We start from the raw sequence: 21,180 nt of genomic DNA on the forward strand, positions 1-21,180 counted from the left end.
TAAAAGATTATACGAATGGAATATTGATGGCCTCAGTGAAGATCAAATCCTTCAAAAATTAAATCATTTATCAATGGTCGCCAATAGTTATCTTAGCAATTATCCCCAATATTCTCAACCTGAAATTGTTTCTTTACTTGCCTCTGGTTTTACTGGAATGCTCAAATCTTGGTGGGAAAAATATCTCACTGAAGACCAACGTGACACCATTATTTACGCCAATCAAACTGATGAACATGGTCTCCCTATTTTTGATGAATCTATAGGATGTTGTCATCCTGATGGAATTAATCAATTAATATATACAATAGTTCGACATTTTATAGGTACCCCCACAAATATATATTCCCGTATCCATGATCAACTTAGTAATCTTACCTGCCCTACCTTAAGTGATTTTCGATGGTATAAAGATGTATTTACCTCTCGACTTATGCTTTGAGAAGATTGCACTAAATCATTCTGGAAAGAAAAATTTATTAATGGATTACCTAGTTTATTTGCTCATAAAATTAGAGATGTTCTTAGTCAGCCTACTGGTGTTATTGAATATGACAATTTAACATATGGTGATCTAATTAGCACTATTCAAAAAGAAGGTTTAAAAATGTGTATTGATCTTAAACTTACTCAAAAAGCTAATAAAGATAAACATAAAGCTAAGTACGAATTAGGAAATTTCTGTGAACAATATGGTTTACCTCCTGTTGCACCCTCTCGTAGGAAATCACACAAATCCTCCACACATAAATCATCATACAAACATTCCAATAAATATAAATATAAGAAGAACTATACACCTTCCAAATCTAATGATAAATTTTATACTAAACCCAAAAAGAAATATTATAAATCCAAATCCCATCCAAAATCTAAATCAACTAAAGATGTTACTTGTTATAATTGTGGTCAAAAAGGACATTATTCAAATAAATGTAAAGACAAACAAAAATTAAAAGACAAAGTTAATCAACTCCAAATTGATGATAATTCCAAAACACAATTATTTGAAATCCTTCAATTAAATCAAACTATTAGTAGTTCTTCTTCTCATCCAGATACTTCCTCTGATTCCCAATCACCTAGTGGTGATTCCGATAATGATATTAAAATAGGTTGTAATGATGTTTGTTGTAAACCAGTTAAACAAATTACTGTTCTCACCAAAAGTTCACAAGAAGAATCTGCTCTAATCGATTTAATTAGTAAATTAGATGATCCCAAGTTAAAACAAAAATATACGGCTAAATTAAAATCCTTATTAATCCAATCCGATTCCAAACCTAAGTTTGATAAACCTATAATCAGTCTATCCAAAACTTTAGAACGATTTAAAAATAAACAAAAAGAAGTTACACTACAGGATTTACAACAAGAAATCCATCAGATTAAACAAACAATTAAGGATTTACAACAAAAAGATATTAAATTGGAAGATGAAATTATTAGTTTAAAACTTAATAAAAGTTTAGATAATTTCCAACATAATGAACAAGAATCTCCACATGAATCTGAACATGATTCTGATCCTAATCAGGAGAATTTAATATTTGATAATCGATCACACCAATCTCACTCCAACAATCCTGAAGAAAAAAGACTAAATTTAATTAATAAGCTTTACATTCAAAAATGGTATTCTAAAATTAAAATAATTGTTAATAATTTTGAATTAGAATTAATTGCCTTAATTGATACTGGTGCTGATTTAAATTGCATACAAGAAGGATTACTTCCTACTACCTATTATGAAAAATGCCAAGAAAAATTAACTTCTGCTAATGGTACTAAAATGCATATCAAATATAAATTACCAAAAGTTCATGTTTGTCAAGATAATGTATGTTTTAAGACCTCTTTTGTTCTAGTCACCAATATGACTGATAAAATCATTTTAGGTTCTCCATTTATCTATTTATTATATCCTTTTACTACATCTAGTACAGGAATAACTACGCATGTTTTAGGTCAACCTGTTACCTTCAAATTTTTATCTCCTCCTGAGCTATTACACTTAAATCAATTACAGGATTGTTCTATTTCTCATCAAATTAACCGCCTCACTCGGCATTTAAAATTTCTTAAAGAAGAAATAAATCATAAACGTATTGACCAACAATTGACTGATCCAATTCTTATTTCTCAAATCAATGATTACAAATTAAAACTTGAATCAACTGTTTGTTCTACTTTGCCTACTGCATTTTGGCATAGGAAAAAACATGTAGTCACTCTACCTTATATTAAAAATTTTGATGAACGACAAATCCCTACTAAATCTCGACCAATTCAAATGAATCATGAATTACTTGAAATATGTAAAAAAGAGATTAATGAATTACTCCGAAATCGAATCATTAGTCATAGTAAATCACCTTGGTCTTGTTCTGCTTTTTATGTTAACAAAAATGCTGAATTAGAACGAGGTGTCCCTCGATTGGTTATTAATTATAAACCTTTAAATGATGTCTTAGAATGGATTAGATATCCTATTCCTAATAAAAAAGATTTAATTAAACGACTTAATCAAGCTGTTATCTTTAGTAAATTTGACTTGAAAAGTGGTTTTTGGCAAATTCAAATTCATCCTAAAGATCGATATAAAACTGCATTTAATACACCCTTTGGTCAATATGAATGGAATGTCATGCCATTTGGTTTAAAAAATGCTCCTAGTGAATTTCAACATATCATGAATGACATATTCAATCCTTTTAGTCATTTTTCCATTGTTTACATTGATGACATATTAATTTTTTCAAAATCACTTAGTGAACACTGGAAACATTTAACTGCATTCTTTTACACCATTAAAAGCCATGGTCTGGTCATTTCTGCTCCTAAAATTAAATTATTTCAAACCAAAGTCCGATTTTTAGGATACGATATTCATCATAATACTATTTTACCCATTAGTCGCTCCATTGAGTTCGCATCTAAATTTCCTGATGAAATTCTTGATAAAACCCAATTACAACGGTTCTTAGGTTCTCTCAATTACATTGCTGAATTCTATAAAGACCTTCGGAAAACTTGTCAACCTCTATTTGATAGGTTAAAGGATAATCCTCCTCCTTGGTCTTCTGTTCATACTTCTATTGTCCAACAAGTCAAACAATATGTCAAGTCCCTTCCTTGTCTTGGTATTCCTACTGAAAATTCATTTAAAATTATTCAAACTGATGCCTCCGATATTGGTTATGGTGGTATTCTCCTTCAGCAACTTACTCCTCACTCACCCGAACAAATTGTTCGCTACCATTCTGGTGTCTGGAATAAAGCACAATTCAATTATAGTACTATTAAAAAAGAAATTTTATCTACTGTTTTATGTATTCAAGAATTTCAAGATGATATTTTAAATCAAAAATTCTTACTTCGTGTTGATTGCAAATCTGCTAAATATGTTCTTGAAAAAGATGTTCAAAATCTTGCTAGTAAACAAATTTTTGCTCGTTGGCAAGCTATTTTAAGTATTTTTGATTTTGATATTACTTATATACCTGGTTGTCAAAATTCCCTACCTGATTTTCTTACCCGGGAATTTTTACAGGGGGGGTAAGGGATGCCTACACCATTTACTGCTTACCATAAATCCCGAATTACCTATTTCAAAACCCTCATTAAACAACTTACTCATCGCATTCACCGCCTCAAATTAGCTCGACCAACTACCAAAAGAGCCCAATACATCAATTACCAACAGATTCAAGCTCGCCGCAATTTACTTGCTCACAACTACAATTGTTTACATCATCATCAAGATTATTTAGATCTTCTTTCTGGTTGCTAATCACTGTTTATTATTGCACAGATGTCTCGCCCAAAGCCTCCTTCCAAGGCTTTGGTCCCATCTTCCAGCAAACCAAATCAACTTATTGTCCCTCCTCCTTTGGAGTCAATCACCCCATCCTATTCACTTGATATGGCTAATCGTTACCAAGCTCTTGGTAACCTTTGTCGCCCTGATTACTCTACTGCATTGGCTTCTGATCCTTTTGCTCCTAGTCAATCAGTTTCAGTCACTCCATTCCCAGCTAACCCAGTCCGGTCATCCAAAACTGAATACACCAAATCACATATTACCAACTTATTCTATAAAGAACCCAGTCACCCAAAGAGCCAAATCCTTAATGACATTACTAAATCCTATTTTGGTCCTGGATGCCATTTCACCCTTTCACATCCAAAGAAAACACTCTCCTATTACAAAGATATTTTGCTTCATCATCAATCAATCCTGATCAAACCAATCCAAGATCGCACTTATGCTTATAAGATTCTGTACCATTCCATTTATATTCACAACATTGTTTCCTTAGCTGAATGGGGTCCTCCATACCAGCTTCGTGATTTGCCTGGTCATTCTATTCAGTATAATTACCATGATTACATAGATGCCTGGTTCAAGATTTTCTTGTACCAGAATGAAACTTTTAGCCATTCTTGGTTCATTTCATTTGATCAAAAATTCAAGTCTAAATTACCTTCCTGGTTTCTGAGATGGTGGAGTCACTATGGTGCCATTTCAGATATCCTCCCTGATAATCTGCTTGAATTAATCAACTATTTTGCTGCTGTTTACCCATTCACCACTCATCAGAAATCATTCCCACTATTGTTAATTTTTATAGCCAAGTATAAAATCCCTTGGATATTCAAATGGCATTATGGGATTGATGGTAACATAATTATCCGACATCACTCAGTTAAATGGTGGGCTAAATTCAATTTGCCCCGCATATTTGAAATTGTTCATGAAGAATTTCCATCTGATCAATGTGCTCCAACCCCTGCAATGGTCAAAGCCCAGCAGATCCCAACTGCTGCAATCAGTCATAGAAGTCAGCCCAGCCTTCCTCCAATCAATCTTGGAAGCCCCTCATCCAGTGGTTCCAAGCCCAAATCCAAAACAGTTCAATCAACACATTCAAAATCAAAGGCTAAGACCAAAGCTTCTACAGCTCCGGCCCAGCCCAAAGACCAGTCCAAATCCAAATCAAAGTCCAAAGCTACGGCTAAGCCCATTTCACCTCCTGCTCAGCCCAAAGCTAAATCAAAGGTCAAGCCCAAGCTATCCAGAGATGAACTGCTCCAATTAGCAAGACAAATTACAGATCAAGCTGAAGCCCAATCTGCTTCCAGTTCAGACCGTTCAGACCAGTCAAAAGAAGGTTCAGTCAGCTTACATTCTTCTGAAGAATCAACTAATCAGTATTCAGGCCTAGAGTTTCAAGATGCTCAGGACCCATTTGCCTAATCAACATAGGATTCCCTATAAATACAAATTAGCTTCAATCAATACTCCTTTGAGAAAAGCTGCTAATTTATATTTATATTGATTCCTTTATTCACATGTTCCACCTAAAGTAGTGAATAGTAAAAGTTACTGTTCACTTTTACTGTTCACCGTCACTATTTACCCAATCAACTTTTGCTAAAGGCTGCTCAGCTGTGCAATCACTCCACCGAAAGCATCCGACAGCATCTCCTTTGCTGCTTGATCTGCCAACTGCTTTCAAAAGTCACATACTCATTGTTCTGCTTTTTATTTCTTTATATTGTAATCAATTGTAAGCATTCAGGCATTCGAAAATTTTCTTCCCCTTCATTGTTGTAAGAAAAACCAGAGTGTGCTGAGTGCTCCTTCAGATTTTCCCTTTGCACCTAGTTAAGATCCTTGCAGTTGCTACAATTGTAATTGTAAGTTATGTTTTAATTTAAATAGTTTTAATCAAATGAATGTTTTAAATAAAATGCTTTGTTCTTATTTATTGAATGTTTTAAATAAAATGCTTTGTTCTTATTTATTTTGATCCTAGTTTGATTTCATAATCCATCTCTTTCATTCGTATATGCTGCTTCTGCCTTTTATTATTATTATTATTATTATTATTATTATTATTATTATTATTATTATTTTGTAATTTTGGTTGTTTGTTGTTGAATTTGAATTTTATTTGTATATCTGTGAGTGTGTGTTTGTGTGTATGTATGTATATCTTGAGTGTATATATATATTTGGTGAGTGTATGTATGTATATTTGTCAGTGTGTATATGTATGAGACAGATCTGGAGAAAAATTAATGTTGATGATAATGATTGCAACAGATAAACAAAAAAAAATTGACATAGATTTTCAACATATAGAAGAAAAAAATTGAGTAAATAGATTAAATTTAGAAAAAAAAAATTGAACAGATGATCAAAAATTTTGAACAAATATATAGAATTTTGAAAAAAAAAATTGAACAAATAATAGAATTGAGGGAAAAATTGAACAGATTGATAGAATTTATGAGAAAAATTGAACAGATAGGGGAAAAAATTGAACAAATAGTTAAAAAATTTAAACAGATAGATATAAATTTGAATATGTAGACAAAATTTAAACAAATAGATATAAATTTGAATAGATAATCAATAAAAAATTAAAACACATCAAAGAAAAAAAAAATGAAGTCGAGGTAAAATTGAAAACAAAATGTCTTCTAAGACTGGTCACCAAACTATTTCACAAGCGTAAACTTCTCACTAACAAAAAATATTCATTAGACTTAATATCTTACACCCTATTTAAATTAGATTTATCACCAATTTTTTCAGTTCATATTTGCTGGTAAGTTATTTTATTTATAATTTATAATCTTTACTAGTAAGTTTTTATAAACTATTTTGTCATATCCAATAAAGATAATTTACTACTATAATTGCTGTACTAGTAAATGTGAATTTCTTATGCTTTAGACATCAATAAAAATAAAAATAAAAAACCAAGCGTTTAATTTTTTTTTTGATAGAAAATGTTTAAATCGAATACAAGTATTGAATATATATTTTAAATTCTTACCCTTATCATATACAATAAACAAGAATTCTTCGTAAAAAATAAAAAATTCCATATAAAACACTTGAGCAACAAATCCACTCCGGTTTCGTCTCGGGAAATGCAAGACGTCTAAATCGTACAACGTAAACAGATGCAGTCAATGCCAGGAATAATGACTAATAAGGACCTCAAAATCATTCGACTCTCATTGTCTATTATACTTAAATTACTTAGTAGATGAACCGTTAGTGTCGGTTGAAAGAGACAGAGATTGAGATGGGAAAAAAATAGAATGAGAAAGAAGCAATAAAAAAACATGGGCAATGAAATCACCAGACTGTTCATGAAGCAGGCCGAAGGGTGGCAGTTTCAACTAACCTCTTAAGATTTTCTCACAATTCACTAAGAAACATTTGCCTAGTTTCATTGAATTGTTCTGTATTTTCATCAGCAGCTGAACATGTCAACCATTTTATCATATTATCATATCACCACACACACACACACACACACACACACACACAGAAACAGACACTGTATGTTTATGTACTTTAAGTACTTGTGAATTTACATTACAATGTTCCATTTAAGCATATAATCATTTCATATGCATTACTCATCATGCTTGGACTCACAGAAAAGCACATTAGACCAAGTCATCAGAATATGCCAATTGTGATTTCAGGTGTATAATAAATTACAGAAAACAGTAAAATATTGCATCAAACACTAAGTTTGGGGCGGAAATCTGAGTTGACAAATCGTGTGGTAAATTCATCAGCACAAGCCATCCGAATCCGTTCAGGCGTTGCAGGATTATCAAGAGGAAACCAGTCGTCGTAACCTGCTTCTGCTCTTGCGGCTATAATGGCGTCTTTGATGGCAAAGAAAACGGATGAAGCAAGAAAGAAGGGAGGCTCACCCACAGCTTTCGATGAATGGATGGCCGTTACATTTGGAGCATCCTGTCAGTTCACCAAAAAAATATATAAGCAATAGAACTTCCAGTTTGACTTCAGAAATAGGCAAAAGCAAAGAACAAGGTCAATGAAATAATCCCAGATGTACTCAAACAACTAGGATAAAAGAAACAAATATCAAAATTCAATTAATGACAATAATTACCTATATATTCACAAAACTCAACACCCTCCTCCCTTCCCAATAAGAAAAGAAAGAAAAACAAACGAAACCGAATAAAAAAAATAAAAATAAAAAACTTCGTTTATTTGCAAAAATCAAGTCCACGAGATGGATTGGGAGGCCAAAATCCTTTTGAAAAATCCAAAAGTACAGTCTGTCATTGGATATTTCATTTGTACACATCTTCTCCGTGTTTCCCAAGCCTCTAGTGAGTCACAAATTGAGTTTGGAAAGGTGATGATGCCATTATCAATGATTGATATATCAATCTCAGATCACTCAATTTCTCTCTCTAGAATTTTGGCTCTCTTAATATATTTAGCGAACTTTTCTCTCTCCACAATAAAAATTCACTTTACACCCAACATATTTTTGGTATTAGAGTCAAACCACAGTTGTTTCTACTCTTTATTCTAAACTGTCCATGGCCACAATTTCTAACACCACCACTTTCAAACTATACTCCAAATCTAATACCCACATTTGATGGAGAAATTTATGATTATTGGTGTATTCAAATGAAGACCCTCGTTATTTCTCAAGATCTATCGAAGATAGTGGAGGTTGGTTTCCTTGTTCAAGGCGATCACGAAACATTAGCATCATTGATACAAGGCAAATAAAAGAGGTACAAAGAGAAGGGGGGGGGGGGGGGGTTGGTGGCGGGGGGGTAAAGGCTTCACTCAACATATAACAAGGGTAAGCGAATCTTTTTTCCTAGAATAGTAGGTGCAAAATATTCTAGAGATGCTTGGGAAATCTTGAAGTAAGAATTTTAAGAATCTGAAAAAGTCATCTCTATTAAACTTTAGTCTTTATGGCATGATTTTGATAATCTGACCATGAAAGAAAAAGAGACCATTCAATATTTTTCCATAAGAATTGCATAAATTATAAATCAAATAAGAAGTTATGGCTGTTCAAAAAAATAAAAAAATAAGAAGTTATGGAGGCACTATCCAAGAGAGAGAAATTGTTGAAAAAGTATAACCACATAACAGGGAACCAAAAATGCTTTGTCCAAATGGACAATTTCAATCTCGTCCCAAGTCAAATTGGGAAATGGAAAGCGACAACCTATGAAAGGCGAAGGGACTATTGCTGATGCAACATCTATTGCATGGTTAAACAAGTATGATAGGCTGTGGAAGCCCAACACAAAGTCCAGTGGTCCTATAGAAGCGTCCATGGTAGTTTAGTAGTTAAGGATATTATGATAATTTTAGTTCTGCTGGACATGGGTTGTAGGGTTGCCCATGGATTTTATTTTGGGTCAAGTTATTAAATGGGTCATTTTATATGTGTTTTATTGTATCTAGAATAATCTTAGTAGTCAAAAGTCCAAATTTCCTATTTTGATACTGAAGTAGAATTAGAAAGTCATTAAAGTTCTCTATAATGATTGGAGTAAAATTGGAAATCATAGTTAGTCTAGAATATTAGTAGTTGCTAAATATTTCTGAGGTTTTGAGTCATAATTTTGATGACTACAAAGAATTCTTCATTTCACCCATATCCATCCGTGTGCACTAATGTAAAACACAAAAGAAACAATTTCTTTTCTATGGCACATCGGAAACACTTTTACGGGACTATTGTATTTACCTTTAGAAGTGAAATGCTGAATTTGAAAGGAACGTCATTCAAGGAAGGAATTTTGTAACTTCCAGGCCCACACGTATACAAAGAGCCAGGTCGAATCCACCTATGGGCAGCATCACCCCATTTTAGCTCTTCCAAGGCTACCCATCCCATGCCTTGTATAAATGCTCCTTCAATCTGTGCCAAAATTACCATGTTAACAGAAGATACAACTTCCCTATTTAAACAATAACTCAACAGCACAGTTTTGGGGTCATCCAAAGTTTGCTTAATAAATCATTCTATGTCATTTGCACATCCAAAGAAAACAACCTATAACATGTCAACACAATTTCAGGTGCAAATTCCAAATTGTAATGATAAGCCATCATCGGAATGACTACTATGTTTAATACAAACATACTTTATAGATAATAATAATTAATACTAATTATCCGGTCATGTCAGGCAGAAGAACAAATATGCATTCTTGAAGTTTACAAGACGAGACACTAAATCAGGTGGGATGGTCATTCACCCAAAATATCATGTCCTGATATAGCTTATTTATTGGATTTGAACATTGAGTAACACCAGCATACATTAAATAAATGTGAACTAAATAGATTGCAAATTTCTTTCATTTATCCAGAATGCAACAATAGCATGTTTGACCGAGCCAACCATGTGTTTGTTAGTTCCGTATTTGCTAGGAGGGTAGTTTTGTAATCACCTATATAAGTATAAATATAAGGGATTAAGGGAGGGAACCCTATTCTCTATTTTCTTATAACTTTCTTTTGGTACTTGAAATATGCAATTTGGTTTGTCGACAAAGATGCTGACATGGCCAAAGGCTGTTTGTTTTGATGATTGGAAATGGAAGGATGCAAGATGGACAGGTGTTTCAATGCAAGGATTGCATTTAGAGCATCATGCTCTGAAGCACGGGTACTCCAAAAATAGTGCCGTACGAGTACCGGGTACTTATTGGGTGCGGGTACGCGTACCGGTACGGCGGTACGCGTACCGGGTACGCCAAAAGAGGGTCTGGTATGTTTGGCTCATTTGGATACGCCATGGGTACGGCGTGGGTACGCCAAGATTTTTTTTTTTTTTTTTTTTTTTTTTTTTTGCGCCCTTGCAAATCAGCAATTATTATTATTATTTTTTTAATTTTTTTTTTGTGCCATTGTAGATCAGTAATTTTGATGTTTCTCTGCTGTCCTGTCTATCTGTATGAATTGTATAAGCATATCAGCAAATGATTTTGATGTTTTTAAAAAGCAATTTGAACCAAAAAAAATAGCAAGGCCTATAAAGGATAGTTCTGTGTATGACTATGCATTATGCTTTTGCTTCAGATCCTCCTAGAATTTCTTTATAAAGTCTTTCATCATAACAAACTTCTAAAGTTTATGCACAAAACATTAAAAATTGATATTGTGTTAGTTGATTAGTAGTGGTTGGGAATGATGCAATTTTATGTATTATGCAAATTGCAATTGACAACCTGCCCCAATTAAGAATTTTTTTTCCCTTACTGTTGGCAATTAACTTTAAATCTTTCTTTGGTCTCTTGTTATTTCTTTGGTCTCATCCTATAAAAATAGCAAATTGATGAGCAAAAATAAAGATTTTAAAAATAAATTATGATCACAAATTCATAGTGCATAACATGTCAAAGTGAGAGATTTCACAAATATTGTTTTTAACGCTTAATGGTTTTAAATTATAGGAAAATGAGTAGTATTTTTTTTAGTTTTGATATTTAATTTTAATTTGTAAGTTGGATCTTTTAACCATAATTATTTTTTTTTTTTTTAAATATCACCGTACCTCAACCATACTCGTATCATACTTTTTTTGAGTTTTGCCGAATCGGCGTACCCGTACCGTACTCGTACCCGCACCCGTGCTTCCTTGAGAGCATGTGACCAGATAAAGCAAAGCATGTGAAGGAAGAACAGTTACAGACGGTTGAAGCAAGTGGGCAGTTATTCCAGGCAGTGGAATGAGAACATTTGCAGAGATCAAGGAGGACACGTGGCTGCAGCAGTTGTGGCCAAAGCAAAGGATCAAAAGTAGGGATTTCGAAGAAGAAAGCATCATTCAATCCCATTCACAACACTTGAGAAATTTAGGAGTAGAGTCGGTTAGTCATTAGGAGTAGTTTTCTTGCAACTTAGTGTAGCGGTTAGATCATAGTTTGTAACCTGTAACTTGGTTCTTGTTTCTGGTTCTTGTAATTCAGTGACAGGTTCAATTTTATCTTTAATTCCAGTTCTAGTTTGTGTTTGTTTCCTTCCATCAATTGCGTCCAAAGAAGTCCTTGATTTTGTGAAGGCATAGGACTCAACCGCATTTCTTGATTATACATTTTAGTTTTGTGAAATACCTGTCAATCTCACCCAAACCATAATTTTACTAATGCGTTCTCACCTCTCTCTTCTTTCCCTCTTCTCTATTCCATTCTTATTTTATTTTTTTTATTGTTCCTCAAGTCAACTGTTAAAATATGATGCTAGCAAATATCAAATGCTTGCATCACATGCACGCCAGAGTCGAGCACAAATAGTATCAAGTTTGTTAATATTTCTCCACTCATTAAATTTGATTAGCAAAATTTTGATTGCGCATCCCAGTTTCTATGGGTATCTACGTCTTGATGCTTTCTTAATAATATTTGCTTACTTATCAAAAAAAATAAAATAAATAAACTCAGCATGAATTTTTACTATGGACCACATAAACAGTTCCACACTATGCCAGTAGGAATGATGCCTACAAACTACTATGAACCAAACTTTGCAAGTTTAGAGACTTGAACTAAACAACCAGTCTGACACCACAATCTTTCCATCATGGGGCAAAGAAAGTCCATGCAAAGCACAAAAACTACACCCTTGTTAAGTTGGTTCAGCATCCCAGAAAAAATTCACAAAATATAAAATTTCACCCCCAAAAAAGATGAAATAACTCTGATCTATAAATCAAAAATTCTTAATGGATAAATCAAGGCTGAAAGATAACAACAGTGGCATTAATTCCTTGACAAAACTCTTTTCATGGATACTTGGGAGCTTTCTTTGATATCCAGCCCAATTTTAATCAGTCATATATAACTAGCTAGGTAGTAAGTTCATTCATAATTCTTGGAAAATTATAACAGAAAAAACCACCACTGACTTCCCAGTTGAATCTAATTGACAATATATTAGAAGACAGCAAATGACTAACAGTTGTATATTATGCCAGTATGAGAAAACAGGCCTTTTGTCAAAGTAATAGGAAAAGGTTCGTTGGCAAATTAGATTCTCTCATAAATAGCCCTTTATCTGTTTGTATGATTAATTACATGATCTATTTTTTCTAATAATTTTTGTGTCCTTGGGAATTAAGGGTTTCTATTGGGACAAGCAGGAGTGTGCACTGAAAACACTTCGCAGTTCTCTGAACCCAAAAATAATAAGCATAATCAATATTCTTTATACTCCATAATCTTCCAACATGAAAGTTCGCAGATATAAGGGTGTGTTTGATTGGACAGACTGGATAAAAGGGGATTAGAATCCATCGGACTTGAATCCTGAGACTGTGAATCCCCCAGACTATTTGGTTGGATTGGATGTGTATCCCGTATTTGTTTTCTCATGGGATTAGATGTCTGGAAAGGACTATTTTTAGTAAATCTAATATTTGGTTGGACGGACTGGATAAGAATAAATGTTCAAAGACTATTTTACCCTTGTAATTTATAATTTATATTTTTTATTTAATATATAATTCTAAATTTGTAATCTATAATTTAATTTTTTTAACACTAAAAAAAATTAATTTATAAGGCCATAATTTTTTATTTTTTATTTTTAATTAAATTTAATTTATAATTTAATATTTTTATTTAATATATAATTTTAAATTAACAATACTAAAAAAATAATTTATAAATTTTCAAAAGACTATTTTACCCTTTTTCAATTGTTTACTAAGTAATAGCATGAGGGTAAAATGGACATTTCATACATTAGTCCCATGGGATACCAATCCCACGAAAAAAATCCCCCCGCCCCAACCCCTCACCCTCGGATTGTTTAGTCTCTCATATGAGAGATATGGAGACTCCATGTCCGGCGGACTAAAAATCCAATCAAACGATGGACATCTCCCTCCATGGGATAAACAATCCGCACAGTTAATAATCCCCCCCCCCCCCCCCCCAACCCCCCAAATCAAACAAACTTTAACAAAACAATTATTTGGTGTTTTGGGGTTGGATGGGAAAAGATATTTACACACTTAACAGTGTTGGATTTCATCCCAAGCCTTGTCCCACCATTCACCTAATCCTAGGACAAACTTATGTGGGACATTGTCTTATCCCACATACATGTGATAACTTATCCAAACCAAATAATTTAGCTGCCCCCTTTTTGGCAGAAATAAATGGTCCACGGGGAATATAGCCAATCTCGCCCGTTTAGTCCCACAAACCAATGCAGCCTTGGTCACCAACTATTTTACATGGACTCGTCAAAATAAATCAAGTATGTCGGACACTTGACGCTTAGATAAGGATATAGGGTATGTGTCCAATACTTCCCATCAGATATGCACTTAGCAAACTTACTAATCAGTTGTTTTGTTACATATTTGTATTTAACACTGTCATTGCATTTATTTTTTGTTGTATAATTGCTATATAGTTAGTTTTCAACATGTTACAAGAAACATTTTTGTATCCCACAAAATAGATTAAAGATATAAAAAATTAAATAATTAAAATCATAATTTTTAAAAAAAGACGACCCTTTTTTTGTTGAGTCCACATATACTTCAATTAGAGGTTTGGTGGGTTCAACCCCTAAGTACACACCTGGACCTGACACTGATACCTGAGTCTATATCTCATTCCCAATTGATTCTATATGTGTAGAAACGAAGAGGCATCCATGTATCACCATCTCATTGTGTGGTGATTCATGATGTATGGAACTTTCTTTTTCTACATCCAGTGTACAATGGATAATGTAGAGGTCAATCCTCGGGTTAGTTACTACTGCATAGTTTTCATTTTCAAATTAGAGAATTTTTTTCCTTTTTTTTTTTCAATATTCCTTATAGATTTTATAGCGGAGCTTAACTTTGTTACTACTTTATACTGACCTTGTATACTCATGTATAGAGGTTGCACCCCTTTTGGTGCTTTTGATGATTTTTTTTCTTTACCTATAGAAAAAAGAACCTAACAAAAAATCTTATATGAAAATTGTTCTAGTCCAACTTTTCCAGCATAAAGAAAGCATATGCCTCACTGCAATAATTACTACTTGAGCCTATTTTCATGTAATTTGTTGCCAGTAAAATGGTCTAGACTTCTCCATACATGCCATTGTTTGTAATCCAAAGCAAAATTTTATATATAACAAAATTGAGAAGTTGGATCCACCGCTTCTATTTTGCATGAAGAGGAAAACAGGCATTAAAAACAGTGCTTGCCATTTCTATCCCAAAAAAAATAATCCCCATCATGATGAATAAACTCTCAATTTGCAACACTAACATTTTCACAAAAAAAGAATAAAAGCAAGAGAAGGGGGAAACCTGTCCAACATCAATTGCTGGATTGATAGAATATCCAAGATCAAGGAAAATGTTTGCTGTCCTTGTGTGGAAATCCCCAGTCAATGTGTCAATTTCGACCTCTGCAAACGCAGCCCCATAGGTGAAGTACCTGAAGGGATTTCCTTTACCAGTTTTCCAGTCAAATCCGATATCAGGTGTAATGTAAAATCCATGAGCAGAGAGATCAATTCGCTCCATATAACATGCAGTTGCCAGCTGAAAATAATTGAAACACAAGCCAGTTTCTCAGTGATAAAAAATTAGCCTATCCCTGATCATTAACTGAACAACCTTAAAATGAACATGTGAACTAGTCCATTGAGAAAAGGAGCATGTTAAGAAATGTATTACATCATATTACAATAAGCACCCACTCTTTCAGAGTTATGTCTACCTATTTTCTTCCCAAAATAAGGCTATTTGGTTGTCAAATTACTTTCAACTTTTCCTCAAGTAATTATGGAGACCAAAATACTGGCTTGTCAACCTGATGTAGGATTTTGATCCTTGTGTTACCAAATTACTTTCATAAAAAAATTACTGGCTTGGTTAACAAGGATGCACTCCTTCCATTCCACCCACCATCCACCATCTACAGGATCTAGAGGAGAGTCTATCATGAGCTCTCGTAGGAGTTTGAAGTCCAATCAGTCTGTACTGTTATAATGGGAGCCTACAAGTGACTATTGCAATAGCATATAGATGCAACAAATTTTAGTATCAAATAATCACACGAAAAAAGAGTTATCATGGCTGCCTGAATCATACGATTCGCGATACGATTCGTACGATTTTTGTATAGAACGATTCAAATCGCACAATGGAATCGTAAATTCAAAAGAATTTTCTGATTCCAAGTCAGAATCGTCGGAATCATTTTTTTTTTTTTTTTTTGACAAATTTTATTGATTAATCACAACAACAAAAAAAAAAAAAAGAAGAAGAAGAAGAAGAAGATAGAGAGAGAGACGAGGTTGAGGCATCCTCAATAGAATGGAAAGAAAGTGTTTAGCTTACCTATGAATGAGGTAGAGGCCATGTATATATAATACATTCATGATAAAATTTAGGAAACAATATAAACAAGGCACTAAATTCGTGATTTATACAATCACGGATTTTATAAAATCTACTATAAATAAAAATATTCTAATTCATATATTCAACAACCTCAACAAAAGAGAAACAAAGAAAACAAAAGAAAATACGTAGACATCACAAACACCTTATCTATAAAAAACTCTTACATGGAACACACCGACACTAAACCTCTAGCTAACAAAAACAACGGAACTCCCTTCAAATCATCGAAGCCTAAAAGGAAGCTAAGTAACAAACTTTATCCCGCTGCAAATTCACATCTCGAGATTTTCTTCAAAAACACGTGCATTCCTCTCTAATCATAACACCCAAAAGGTTGCAAAGACGGCAGAAGACCATAACACCTCAGTCCTCTTCAATCCTCTAAAATCATGAAAATCAATTAGTAGCATTTGTGCACTGCCTCTTGGTGCCACCCACAAAACATCCTTCAAAAGAAACGACCTACACCGTAAGCTCAAAGCAACTGGATAATGCAAAAATAAATGATCTATAGATTCACTATCCTTACAACACATAATGCACCATTGAGGACTTAGACAACGATTAGGTCTCCTTTTTTGCAACGTATCATTTGTCAGAATGCCTCCATGAACCAAAGACCACATGAACACCTTCACCTTAAGAGGCACACAAGCTTTCCAAATTCTTTTACAAAAAGAAAAGTGATGGACATGAGGAATATCAATGATTTTGTTGAAAAAGAACTTGCAAGAAAAAATACCCGATGAATGAAGAGCCCAAAGTCTCTTATCTACCACAAGAGGAGACAAAGAAAAGTGGTCAAGTCTTGACAACAAAAATGTCAACTGTGCAGTCTCTCTGTCATTGAGATTTCTAGAAAAATTAAAATTCCAAGAGATAGGAACTAAAAAAGAGCAAGCAATGGAAGCGACAGAACAATTATGAGACCGAACCACCCTATATAGATATGGAAAATCCGAAGCAAAGAAGGAAGAGCCCACCCAAACATCCTTCCAAAAATGAACAAGTTCCTCATTCCCCACCCTTACAAAAACAAAACGAGACCAAAGTGAATAGATTTGAGAAATTGACTTCCAAGGAGCCCAAGAATTGCCCCTCAAAAGCACTTGTGAATCCATTCCATTATCTTGAGTCCCATACTTGCTTCTAATTACAGAATGCCAAAGTCAATCACTCTCAACTAGAAATCTCCATAACCATTTGCCAAGTAGAGCCATGTGAAGCTTGGGTAACCAGCTTAGGGTATGATGAGATATCACCCCTTATTTATAAATGAAGATTTAGGGTTTACAAAGAAGACAATTACAAGATGATCCCTGAGTGCGTAAAAATGATTACAGATCTTAGAGACTTTCGGCTAATATAATATGCTAAGTGCCTTTCGGTGATTATAATATGTCAACACTCCCCCTCAAGCTGGTGCGAAGATATCTTTCATGCCCAGCTTGCCTAATATGTCATGAAACGGTTTATTCCCAATTCCCTTGGTGAGAATGTCAGCAAGTTGTTCACCAGACTGAACAAAAGGAGTACAAATGGTACCACTAGTGAGTTTCTCCTTAATGAAGTGGCGATCAATCTCAACATGTTTTGTCCTGTCATGTTGAACGGGATTATGAGCAATGTTGATGGCGGCCTTATTATCACAGTATAACCGCATGGAGTCCGTCTGAGCAATACCTAGATCACTCAACAATAATTTGATCCATAAAAGTTCACACACACCTTGTGCCATAGCTCTAAACTCAGCTTCTGCACTTGACCTGGCAACCACATTCTGTTTCTTACTCCTCCAAGTAACTAGGTTGCCGCCGACAAATGTGCAATACCCTGAAGTTGATCTCCTATCAGTTACTGACCCAGCCCAGTCAGCATCTGTATAGGCTTCTACACGAAGATTATCATACTTTGAAAAAAAAAGACCCTTACCAGGAGCAGACTTCAAATACCTCAAGATTCTCATGACAGCCTCAAAGTGAATCAGATGAGGAGCATGCATAAACTGACTAACTACACTGACAGCAACAGCAATATCAGGACGGGAGTGAGATAGGTAAATGAGCTTACCAACTAAACGTTGATAGCTCCCCCTATCCACAGCTTCTCCTCCTTCATCATCCCCCAATTTCTGATTGGGTTCCAGTGGGGTGGCACATGCCTTGCAGCCAAGCATCCCAGTTTCCTTCAACAGGTCAAGCACATATTTTCTCTGTGAGATAAATATCCCATCCTTAGAGCGAGCAACTTCAATTCCCAAAAAATACTTCAAGCTTCCCAAGTCTTTGATTTTAAACTCTTTGGCTAAATATTTCTTCAACAGAGGTATTTCCCCACTATCATTGCCTGTAAGAACTATGTCATCTACATAAACAATAAGTGCTGTAGTCTTACCGCATGAGGAATGTTTCACAAATAATGTGTGATCTGCCTGACTTTGTTTGAAGCCGTATTTAAACATAGCCTGAGTGAATCTCTCAAACCAAGCCCTTGGAGACTGTTTGAGACCATATAATGACTTCCGAAGTTTGCATACTTTCCCTTCTGTTTGATGATTCTCAAAACCCGGAGGAATGTCCATATATACTTCTTCTTCGAGGTCACCATGGAGAAAAGCATTCTTGACATCAAACTGATAAAGCGGCCAATCTAGATTAGCTGCTAGAGAAAGAAGTACTCTGACTGAATTCATTTTAGCCACGGGTGCGAAGGTCTCCTGATAATCAATGCCATATGTCTGAGTGAACCCTTTTGCCACAAGTCTTGCCTTGTAACGCTCAATAGACCCATCTGCTTTGTGTTTCACAGTATATACCCATTTACAGCCCACAGGTCGTTTGCCCGTAGGTAACTCAGTCAATTCCCAAGTGCCATTCTTCCTAAGTGCTTTCATTTCCTCAATCATGGCTAGTTTCCACTCAGAGATAGCAAGAGCATCCTGAAAATGGTTAGGAATGCTAACAGAGGAAATATTGGACACAAATGCTCTATATGAGGATGACAAATGAGAGTATGATACAAACTGTGAGATAGGATGTTGAGTACAAGATCTCACACCATTTCTTTTGGCAATAGGAACATCAAGATCAATGGACTCACGAGATTCAAAATTACCTAGACTCTCATCAGAAGCAGGAGATGGCAGTGGAGTAGCAGAAACGGTCCCGTGTATCCAGTTAACTTGTTTTCTGTCGATGTCCCGGATATAAACATGTCCATCCTTATTCTTGGTGACAGTGGGTTCTATAGTTCCAGTAGAAGAGGGTGGTGCAAGAACAACTGGTTCTATCATAGGAAGCACAGGACTCACTTCTACCATAGGAGGCACAGGACTCACTTCTACCATAGGAGGCACATGACTCACTTCATACCAAGGCTCCCCCGGAAGTGAGGACGGGGACACCGGAGAGGACAAGAAATAGGACTGGGACTCAAAGAAAGTGACATCCATGGACACAAACCACTTACGAGAAGAAGGGTGGTAACATTTATACCCCTTTTGAGTAGGAGAATAACCAAGGAAAACACACTTGAGGGAACGAGGGTCCAACTTACCACGAGAGGGAGAGTGATTATGGACAAAACAGACACAACCAAATATTTTGGGAGGAATAGAAAACAAGGACTGAGAACCGAGGAGGACGTGAAGCGGAGCCTGTTTGCCCAAAACCTGGGTAGGGAGACGATTAATAAGATAGGCAGCGGTGAGAACGGCGTCGCCCCAATAGGGTCGAGGCACGTTCATAAAAAAACACATGCACCGAGCCATGTCAAGAAGATGCCGATTCTTGCGTTCGACCACCCCATTTTGTTGAGGGGTATTGGTACAAGAGGTCTGATGGATAATGCCATGAGTAGAGAAATATTGTCCTAACCCAGAATCTATGTATTCCCCGCCATTATCAGAACGAAATATTTTGATAGTGGTCCCAAACTGAGTACAAATCATCTTATGAAAAGTGCGAAACACAGAGAAAACTTCACTCTTATCTTTCATGAGATACACCCAAGTAGCACGAGAAAAATCATCAATAAATGTAACAAACCAGCGATGACCTTTCACAGACAGAACACGAGAGGGACCCCAAACATCAGAGTGTATTAATGAAAAAGGAACTAAGCTTTTATTCAAACTGGGAGCAAAAGAAGCTCTATGTTGTTTTCCAAGTTGACAAGACTCACAAAGAAAGTCAGACACATGATGATTTGCGAAACTAGAAGGAAATAAATGCTTAAGTAAATGAAAGGAGGGATGCCCAAGACGCCGATGCCACAGCCAGACATCAGCGGGTGTAGGAGAAGACGGGGTGGAAGAATAAGCAAGTTTGTCCGGTTGATCTAGGAAGTAGAGACCATTTTCTGCACTACCACTGCCAATCGTCCTCCTCGTGACAAGGTCCTGAAAAAGACAATGATCAGGAAAAAACGTCACACAACAATTCAAATCCTGGGTAAGACGACTTAAGGATAACAGATTAACAGAAAACTTGGGAACATGGAGAACAAAAGATAGATGCATGGTAGGAGTGGCTTGGACTAAACCTTTTCCAGAAATAGAAGAAACAGTTCCATCAGCAATCCTAACTTTGTCCTGACCTGAAGAAGACTTATAGGCAGAGAAAAGATCAGAGGAGCCAGACATATGATCTGAGGCACCAGAATCAATAATCCAAGGCAAAGATGTATGACACAGGAAAGCACAAGGAGAAGGTACTAAGTTACCTGAGCGGGCAAAGGACGAGGAAGCGGGACTGAGAGCAGTAGAAGATCTGCGGTCCAACAATTGGCGCAAAGCATCCTCCAGCTCAGTATCAGAAGCGTAGGTAGCAGAAGTGGAATTAGAATCAAGGGTATCAACGGCACTAGACTGATGAGCCCGGGAATAGGAACCACGTCCTCGAGAGTGGCCTGACCGACC

General features: G+C 35.3%; 1 protein-coding gene across 4 annotated transcripts in view; it reads right to left on the reverse strand.

Moving 5' to 3' along the window:
* Positions 1 to 7,363: 7,363 nt before the first annotated feature.
* LOC114256370 (xanthine dehydrogenase 1) overlaps positions 7,364 to 21,180 on the reverse strand; it is a 74,083-nt gene continuing 60,266 nt past the window's right edge. For all 4 annotated transcript variants that reach the window (XM_082907205.1, XM_082907202.1, XM_082907203.1 and 1 more), the window contains 3 exons: positions 15,159 to 15,395; positions 9,579 to 9,752; positions 7,364 to 7,795 (listed from right to left, as the gene is read on the reverse strand). In XM_082907205.1, coding sequence (XP_082763331.1) covers positions 7,553 to 7,795; positions 9,579 to 9,752; positions 15,159 to 15,395 — 654 coding nt within the window. In that variant the 3' untranslated portion in view covers positions 7,364 to 7,552. The remainder of the gene's footprint in view (positions 7,796 to 9,578; positions 9,753 to 15,158; positions 15,396 to 21,180) is intronic.

The sequence above is a fragment of the Camellia sinensis genome, chromosome 14 (genome assembly GCF_055761805.1).
Source record: "Camellia sinensis isolate YWXY chromosome 14, ASM5576180v1, whole genome shotgun sequence".
Taxonomy (NCBI): domain Eukaryota; kingdom Viridiplantae; phylum Streptophyta; class Magnoliopsida; order Ericales; family Theaceae; genus Camellia; species Camellia sinensis.